The sequence below is a fragment of the Mastomys coucha genome, unplaced genomic scaffold (assembly GCF_008632895.1).
Source record: "Mastomys coucha isolate ucsf_1 unplaced genomic scaffold, UCSF_Mcou_1 pScaffold22, whole genome shotgun sequence".
Lineage (NCBI taxonomy): Eukaryota > Metazoa > Chordata > Mammalia > Rodentia > Muridae > Mastomys > Mastomys coucha.
The window spans coordinates 217285789-217295849 of NW_022196905.1; the positions used below are offsets into that span (position 1 = coordinate 217285789).

Consider the following 10061-nt stretch of genomic DNA (forward strand, 5'->3'; position numbering starts at 1 on the left):
AGGCTGGCAAGTCCCACATCCACTGCACTCGGTGGCTCCTTCCACTCTGGGGCCGTGGCCTTGCACTGCAGGGGTACATTTCCCAAGCTGTGCTCCACCAAGCTCTCTAAAACTGCTTGCTCTGGATGTGCCTCCACAACTGACCCAGGACCCTGTGCTTGCAGACAGACAGACTGCCCTACACCTGCTTCACTGAGTCAGACCTCCAACAAGTTTTGGAACTCTGCCTTTGAAAAGAGAACTCCGTTTTGGGTGTTTTAGAGAGACACAGGGAGGAGTACGGATCTTTCTTTCTTGCAAGAGCTAAAGCCCAACAACTTTTTTTCAAAGGGCTAGGGAAGATGAGGCTGAGATGCTACGGAGGACAGAATGTCTATTTCTGCAGACTCCTTTAGGCAACAGAGGAAGCTTCGTGGCCACAGGAGTCTAGCTAATGAGCAGGTTATACAATATTCATTGTGTCGAGTTTAACTCTTCAAACAGAACGTCTAATTGCAAGAAGGAAAAAAAGAAGCAAAATTACAGACATTAAGACAACAAAGCTGGAGAAGAATTCCCTCTGTTGATAAATCTGCCCTTTTGCTGCTTCCTGAGCTCACTATACACTGACAGCAGGCACAGTGGGGCCTTGGCCTCATCAGGAATTCTCATTAGCTCGTTTTTTTGACTAAGACACTCTGTGGAGCCACCTAGAGGTCCAGTCCAAGGGTCTCTTCAGAGCACAAGGTTCTTGTCCCCGACAGAGAGATTCAGTTCACCTGTCCTCCTGACATGCACCACCTCCCGTCGTCACTCCTGACAACAGCATCTGCAGAAGGACCCTTTCTGCCTGCTTGTGGCAATACTGAGGATACAGATAGCGAAGTCCAGCAGCCAGGGCCATACCCCGGGTGGTTGACAGGCCAATCAGGATTCCCAGCTGTGGAGTCCTGAGCTGCATCATCAAAGGGGCACTGGCTCCCTCTAGCTTCACTTCAGGCCTTAGGTCGGTCTTGCTAAAGTATCCCACACCACCCTCCTCCACGCTCTGCTCCCTGTGCTGTGTATCATATAAAGAGCTATCAGAGGCTCGTGATGAGTCTGACTGGCTCCCAGATGTGCCCGAGGTGAGAAGTCAGGGCTTGCAGTGGCTGACTCAGCTCTACTCACAGTGAGACCAGACCTACTGAGGCTTGGGAATATGAGCAGTATAAAGAGCAGGGCCCATCAAAGACCTATTAGAGGCTATCATCTTGTCATACAAAAGAAAAATAATGTCAAAGGAGCAGATCTTCACCCAGTTTGCAACTAGGTTTGCAACTGACTTGTATTCCACAGAGAATCCTGGGCAACAGTTAAAAAGCTAGACTCTTGCATGCTTTAGAAGAATCAGATTTAAACACTAAACAGATAAATATGTATCTATTACTGACAGGCATGGGTAGCTAATGGAAACCCCACTAGAACACAGGGCTACTTGCATGGACAAATGTGGGGTCTTTAAAGAGGCTCCCAAACCCAAACAAAGAATTATATCATTTCTGGTGAGAACACTGAAGATACTTGTTCATGGTAGGCCATAGAGGTGAGGAACACTTATTCTTACTGTAGGTTCCAATAACTTTAAGTGAGAACACGATACCTTGTTTTACTTGGTGTACCTTTTGCAGTGTCAAAGGGAAAGTAAATCTGCAGGAGGTACGTTTTATATTGTCCATTGATTTGACCACTGGTACCACACAGTATTTTGAGGCTAGTTTTATAAAGGTGGGGTAAAGAGGAAAGAGAAATTATTAAGCAAAGTGGGAAAACAAATCACTAAAACCATCAATTTTCTACAATTTCCAATAACTCCAGAGACACTGCATAGACTGGAAAGGCTGGTATTGATTAGGACAAGGACACTGCCTCATACACTTGCTTTCTCTTTGGCTTTGGCTGCTCACCCATTAACTCCTTCCCAGCTAGACACTTCCCACTCCAGGGCTAAAATATGAAGTCTCACCTCCCCCCATGCACACTCTTACCTGTTCACCCTTATCCAAGGATAGGCAGGATTCCAAAGAACCAAAGCTCAGATAATTCTGAGTACTTAAGGTGGGGAAAGAATTAAAAGGGTAAAAAGGACCATAAAGAATCTGAAACAAAAGGCTATCTTTTCTCTTGCTTCTGTGTGTTTTGATGAAACCAGATTTCCCTGGAATAAATCCTGAGTTTGGACACAGATGCCAGAAAGGAGAGTTGGGGAAGGGGTGTGAGAAAGCAAAGAATTCATGAGTACTGCCATTTGTTTAGTACTTAATACAAACATATACATTGACACTTTACCTTAAAAGTAAATTTCAGATACTAAAAGTGTAGTCTACTTATTGCACATATCTCACTCAGGTTTCAGCGTCTCTGAGTTGTTATCATACCCAGCTCTTCTAGCCAGCAGCTCTGTTTCTATGAAGATACATCACACACCTAATAATAAATTTGGCCACCATCTTCTTTTTTCTGTCAGGCTCCCAAACAGCTATAAGTGGTTAGCCCCGTCCAATTCTGTGGTCCACCCCATCAGCTATTCTATGATGGGTGCCCAGGATGGAAACAACACTGTCTAGGGAGCCTTTTCAGAGAGTTATAAGAATCTCCAACTTACAGATATCCGGGGATGGTTGTAGGATTGGGTTGATCTCTCCACTGAGTTGCTGGGCATTGCTGCATACAGTAGATGTGTGTGAAGGTGACTGAGACAGACTCTCTGTATCCCACAATAACTTTGTCACTCTAATGCTGGAAAGAGCAGTGCCTAGGATGTTCACATTTGTTGTAGAAATTATTTTAATCCCTGCCCAGGGTTTCTACCCCACCTTTGGTTATTGAATTCCCAGATAAAAAAATACACATGGCCTTTATATTTACAATAAGTCCTAAACAGCACACTAGCTGGGCAGCTGCCTGCCCTCCATGCTGTCAGAATCTACTTTCCTACCAATAACCCCGTGTTATTACATAATATGTATTATGCTCCATCTGGACTGCTCTTAACTCCAATCAGCCAGCCCTCAGGGCTATGATTTTATGGCTCACCTAATCCATGGCAGCTTCTCCTTCTTCCTCCTGCCTGCTTCTTCTCTCTTTGTGGTTCTCCTCCAATTCCAAGCCTGTGAAACCTAAACCTCACCTACGTCTCTTCTGCCCAGGAATGGGCTGTTGGAGCAGGGTCATAAAGACTACATGTAGACTTCAGGTCTTGGGAGCTCACATTTAGCATTATCATAGACAGTAAAAGACAAAATCTCAACATTCACCTTTAGCTCATATAAGGACAAAAGCAAAGACTTCTTAGAATTTCTGTATTAAAGAAATTTAATACAGGATCAAAGCACTGGGAATCAAAAAGAGACCTGAAGATACCTCAAAAAGACAGAGAAGCATTTCATCCTGTATTGGCTGATGCAATCAACTGAGATAGTGGTAAGAGTCCAATATGTTTTCAGGATGATCATAAATGAGAGTCACTAAGAAGTGTCAACATTCAAACGATCAGCACAGTAAATTAAGTCCCTGACAAGACACCAAAGTACCTATTTCTTAAATCTCTTTAAAGAGGAGTCTCTTGCCTTTCTAAACTTGTGCATTCTTAATAACCACCGTGCAGGAAATATAAGGACCATTGCAACATTGCTTATTGTGACCCTCACCATCAGATCCTGGGAATCAGAGCAGTAAGGTGATAAAGGACACATTAGCACATGGACAGAAAAGCTGAGGTCAGGTGGGCTTTGCTCCCTCTGATGACCAACCTCAGAACTCATATTATGTACAGCACAGGGTGAGAACTTTGCGAGTCTTTGTAAACACCAGCAAGGAGGAAGATGTGCTTGCTGGGTTTTACACATGTTGCTCAATAGTGCACAAGCATTTGTACTTATACAATGCTATCAACAGTCACATTCCAACAGAGGAAGGGTTGTCATCCCTCAGAGCCTCAGCCAGGGAAGGCTTTGCCATTCCCATGGATCTGAGACATTATGGGTCCTTGACATGGTTGTGCCCACGGCTAACAATATACATTTCCATGGATTCAAGGCACTATGGGTCCTCAACAGGGCTGTGCCTATAAAACCCAACCAACCCCATTTTTTGATTCCAGGAAGAAAACCACAAAGTCTACTTGAGCAAGCATCCTATGGCAATCCCCTCTTAGCAACAGCCAATCAGGCTACAACAGCAAGGTCAAGGTACACACAGATAACCAAAAACATCCTGCAGAGAATAGACAACCTAGCCATCCTGTTTCTCAGGTGGTTTTGCCCCCATGTTTAGTTCCTGCGGATTACACCAGAAATGCAGTTTTAAAATATTAATTTGCTTGTCTCTAAGGAAATTCCTCAACTTTGCTGCAACCACGATACACAATAAACACCCTGCACCTTTAGAGTTGGGGCTCTCACGTCTGACCCACTGTGACAGTGAGAGTCCTTGTGTGTTTGCATCAGAATTAGCTCCTCAGTGTTCTTTGGAGTCCCTGAGACTTGTGCATAACATGCCCACGTCTAATAATATAAATTCCCATGGATCTCAGGGACTATGGGTCCTCAACGTGTCTGTGCCCATGTCCAACCATACACATTCACTTAAGACTTTCTCAGATCCCCACAATTCCCTATATATTTTTCATCTCTGCCAAAAACTGCTTCTAAAATTAGAAGAAAAGTAGAATCCTGAAAATCGTAATTAAAAAAAAAGCCTTAGAACTTTCTGCTATAATATTGACACTAAGTTTTCCTGGTGAAAAAAATGACTTCAGCATCCCTCTTGAGTAGAGACAAAGTCACCGCCCTTCTACCATCTGATTTACCACTGGCATCTAGTTAATATTGTTGGGTAAATGGAAAGTTACTGGGTGCTCTTTCATATGTCAGGGCCCACAGCAACAGGAATAGGGCAGTGGATGAGCAAGAACACACTACAGAGCGATTACTGTCTGGATTCAAGTTTCTCTCAGCCATTCCCGACTCTGGACAAGTGTCCTAGACAATTAACTTCTCTTCTTTGCCTTATTTTTAAAAGATTTCTTTTACTTAAGTACATGTATGTGTGTAAGGATGCATTCATGAGTGTGTAATGCGTACATGCAGACAGGTGCCTGCTGAGGCCCGAGGCACTGGTCCCTGGAAAAAGAATTACAAGTGGTTGTGGGCGCTGCAGGCTGTTCCTCTGCAAGAGCACACTCAACTGCTCAGCCACTTTCCTTACCCGGATAATTGATGGGTTTCTCCACTGAAGAAATAAGCCAGTTCAGCTGAATCAAAAGTAAAAAAGGAAGGGTTATCTGAAAATGGCCTTCTAGGCAAGCTCACCAGTCTCGAAGGATGAGACCAGAGAAAGTCGCAGGCAGAGGATGGCCCGGAAGGAAAATGTGTATGTACCTCGGTGGGCATGTAGAGAGGGGTGGGGGCGTCAGGTGAGGTGTGGAGGAGGTGGGGCTTAGATTGCTGGTGACTTCAGGTGGGGGGTGTATGCTTGTGTGTTTACATGTGTGTAGGTGAGAGGTAAGATTAGGATGCCATTCACCAGGCACTGTCCACGTTGTTGCTTAGATAGAGCCACCAACTCAGATAGGGTGGCTGGCCGTGAGCTCTAGGATCTGCTTGCCCCATCTCCCCAGTGCTGGGCTACATGCCTGTTTCTTAATGTGGGCCCTGGGAATTAAACTCAGGTCTTCTTTCTCATACAGTAGGCACTGTATAGGCTGAGCTCTCTCCCCAGCTCTTCTTTTGAGGTAGTGCATAGCTGTTGTACTGGCTAGCCCAAATGCCTGGGCTCGGTGATCCTCCTTAGCCACCCAGGAGGTGGAACTATAAGTGAATGTCCCCTTACCCACCTCATTCTTCCCACTTTTAGAGAACATGGCTCTGAGACTAGGGGCAGGGAAGTGTCTGTCTGTCTGCCTCCTTCACTCTGGCCTCTCTTCTCTTTTGGTGCCAACTCTTTTATACTTTTTCAGGGCTCAGGTAAGATTCTTTAGCACCAAGAAGAAGGGAGTACCACATTCCAGGACTGTGGCTCATGCACAGGAGAGGCTGAGCACACAATTCTGTTCTAGTTTCACTCTGCATAGGCTCTCTAGCACAGGATCCATGGGGACCCAGCACCTATTAAAGTGGCCGTGGGGAGAAGAGAAATCTGTAAGGGAAAAGGGAGTCATGCACATGGTGGCGCACGCCTTTAATCCCAGCACTTGGGAGGCAGAGGCAGGCAGATTTCTGAGTCTGAGGCCAGCCTGGTCTACAGAGTGAGTTCCAGGACAGCCAGGGCTGACAGAGAAACCATGTTGGGGGTTGAGGGGAAGAGGGGAAAGGGACTCCCACTCCAAAGTAAGTGTGTCCAGATACTGAGGGGCATACTGTGCTCTCTTACAGGAACCCAATGTACCCCACAGGTTGGGCAGGGGCTTTCCACATGAACAAAAGTGTCCTCTTTGGGGTGTTGTCAGAAGAGTGACAGTATCTGCCTCTTCAAAACAAGTCATCAGTTTAGAATGGCGAGGAGTAAGACAAAGGTGCCTGCTATCTGGTGACCAGCCACTGTGCGTGCTTGCAGCAGAAGCCTGTGGTGTTGCGACTGTTTTGGACAGACACTGCAAAAGAAATCAACCATCAAGTGCCATTGTCCACTCAGTTCCACTAATATTTTCAAAACTTATACTTTTGTGTAAGGCCATCCCTTCCTTTAGGCATAAGTAGTCCATTAGTGGGGAAAATCAAACTCTTATCTCATGCCAAAATAAACTCCATTTGGATAAAAAGGTGCATAAAGAACCGGAGAGGTGACTTGGTGTCACTGTTGGGCAGGAGTTCCATTGTCAAAAATCATGCCAGGCAGCATAAAACAGCCCACAAGTCCAGCTCCAGGGACCTGCTGACCTCTCTAGACTCCATGGACAACTACATACACATGGCATTTAGTCACACATATACACATACACACATACACACACACACACCTGTATACATATATCATATAGTCCCAATCACATATACCTGCACACACATGGCATGTAGTCACAGACACACACCTGTACACACATGATGTATAGTCACACACACACACACACACACACACAAACACACAGAGAGAGATTTTTTTAAAGATATGTTAAAATGCAATAAAAAAAGCTGTAAACACTGTTCTTTTTTCTTTTAAAAAATATTAAAGCAGGTTTCCTCCTCCCAGAACTATTTGGTTTTCATTTATTTATTTTTATGACATTATTGTAATGAACCAAGAAATATAGACATCACACAGCTCTTCAAAAAAACACTCAAAATACTTTCCTACTACCAAATTCTATGCATCTCAGAGAACTTCTATACAGTGAGATTGGCTGTTCTGTAAGCCTGGGAGCTTAGCTTGGGGTCTTAACTTTTATCAGTTACATGTTATGGACTTATCTACCACACACACAAAAAAAAAGAAAGAAAACTATGCCAGAGTTCAACTAGAAAACCAAGGTAACCAAGGAATAAAGTTTGCTATATTAAAAAAAATTGAATGCAGATGAAATCAAAGGACAAATGATGGGCTCTGAGAAGTATTTGTAACCTGTAAAGCAGGCGATGGATACAGGGTAGCTGAGGCTATATCTCAGAGCGAGAGTCCTGGCATGTGTTGTATAGAGACAGAGTGATTATAGTTATTATACTTAATGTAAGTATAAATATACAAAGTTTGACCTCCTTAAAATAATAAAATGACACAAACAGAAAATCTAATAAGTTCAGTCACTGTTTTAAAAGTGTTCATGGGCCAACAAGATGGCTCAGCAAATAAGAGTGTTTGCTGTTAAACCCAATGACCTATGTTTGACCCCTAGAACCTAAATGGTGAAAGGAAAGAATCCACTCCTGCAAGTTGTCTTCTGACCTACATACTCAAGTATGCATATATGTGCACACACACATTTACATACAAAGTGCTATCTTATCTACTAGCAGATAATTAAATGTGTTGTCTTTTAAAAACTAAGAATGGTAGAACTATGGAAAAACTATAGGACTTGTTCGAAAGTGCTAGACCTGAAAACCTTTTAACTCTCTGGAGGCAACAATGCCTGCCATACTAAAATGGAATTCTCTCTGATGCATCCTCTAACATCAACAGAAACCCCTGAAAACATAGAACTGAAGTAAGCCAGAAGAGAAAATAACCTGTTATGTGAGTTCCCATACGAGAGCTCCCTGGACTAACCAAATTGAAAGAGGCAGAAGAAAAGACTTGAGGTTATCAGGAGCTCTTTTCCTCTCTAGTTGGTCAGTCTGTTGGTTAGTCTATGCTGGAGATTGAATTCAAGGCCTCTTGAATGCTGGGCATATTTTATTCTTAACTGTTTGTACTGTATCCATCTACATTTGAATCCTGATATGTTGGAACATATAGAGAAATAGTTACTATATTTAAAATAAGACTTTCATCTCTTACTGAAGATAAATGAATTATTTGGTGATAAATGACCATATACATATTTTATACACACATGATACATTAAGGTTGTTCAGGGTAAGCATACTAGTTATCTGTGATAAGATATATTTGCATCTTACAGTATTGGCCAACGCTCTTTTGTAATAATCTCAGTTGTGGTCTCTCTCAGAGAGTAATAATGATTTCTGTTGGTACAAACATTAGGCATTGTGTGGTTCTCATGATGCAAAAATTGCATGCTTCTTGTCAGCCAAATACTTGCCTGACCACACTGTTCAGGGATCTCCTTCCGGGGCAAGCACACCAGGCACTTTCCCTAGGACTCATGTTCCTGTGAGAGGAACACACATACCTGGAATCTTGTCTCCTGGCAAGCATGAAGACCTGCTGGTATGGTGGTGATATGGTGGGTACCAGGGTGCTTGGGCTGGGTTTGTGTGTGCCTGGGCCACATGTATTCACAGGCCTGGGTGCTGCAACCATGGGAAAAGGTCTAGCAGGAAGCTAGAGTCAGGGTGGCACAAGTCCAGCTTGCAAGGACAGCTAGGATTTTCATCCTGGGCCTTTCTCAGACGTGACAAACATTGGCCCCAGTTCCTGTCCTGAAGAAAATGAAGCGGAGTTTTCAGACATGCTGGCCTGAGTCCTAGGCTCCCTTTGCCTCTGTGATAATTTTAGTGCTGTTTCCCAAGGTCAATGTCAAAAGTACAAGCCTGGCTATGGCAAGTGTTTCATTTCTAAAAACTACAAATTTGTCCCTGTTTTTGTTAATGTTTGTGTAGTGCATTTGTACTTGTTAATGTGTGTGTGGCACATGTGTGCATACAGGTACATGGATGAGAACAAAGGCAACAAGGAATGGTTTTTCCTAATTGCTCCCTACCTGTCTTTTTAAAGCCTGTGTCTGCCTCTTCCCCAAAGCTCCCAGGCTGTCTAGAATGGCCAGCATGCCTTACGAACTGGCCCCTGCTTCTCGATTCTGTTAGTTGCCTCTGAGGTTGAAATATTCCATCCTGTAGGACACTCCTTAAACAGGAAGGTAAACAACTCAAAATAGTTTAGGAAGTCCCTAAAACTGACAAGATTCACTGCCAGAGTAAGCAATAAGAGTGAAGAGTCCCTCTCAGAGGAGGAGGAAGCCGAGTTGCAAAGATGACTCTCAGGAGAAAAGACAGAAGACTTGAGACCAGAGCAGCTGCTGGGACAGGGTTAGACCAACGCAGGCACCTGGAAAGGACACTCTTCCAGTCTGTTGAGCTGCCTGCAGGCTGCAGAGTGTGCTGTGGCTCCCAGGATTGTGAGCTGTCACCCAAGTCTGGGTGGGCCTTGGTGATGCAGCTGTCTTTGAGTCCTATCTGTCCTGTCTGTCCTGGGATTTCTCTCTGGGGTGATCAGATGTATGTGGTTAGTCTCCACAGTGAAAGTTTTATCACACAGCACTACCATCACTACTACTTTTATATTTCCAGGGGTTCTAGAATATGTAGCACAATCTTAGGCATTTAAAAAATACAACTTTTTACCTTTTGATAGTCCCATGCTCAGGCATTGGTAAAGTTTGCCTGTTATTTGTAATTGGAGGAAATACCCTCTTCTTTTAACAGTAG

General features: G+C 43.9%; 1 protein-coding gene across 1 annotated transcript; it reads right to left on the bottom strand.

The window, feature by feature from the left end:
* Positions 1 to 714: 714 nt before the first annotated feature.
* On the bottom strand, positions 715 to 9437 carry Reeld1 (reeler domain containing 1). The gene is given in 11 exon segments (XM_031336863.1): positions 715 to 782; positions 785 to 823; positions 826 to 1084; positions 2007 to 2070; positions 2608 to 2757; positions 6391 to 6469; positions 6472 to 6522; positions 6525 to 6575; positions 6578 to 6610; positions 8807 to 8851; positions 8854 to 9437. Coding segments are annotated over 11 exon segments (996 nt in total). The 5' UTR covers positions 9011 to 9437.
* Positions 9438 to 10061: the final 624 nt, after the last annotated feature.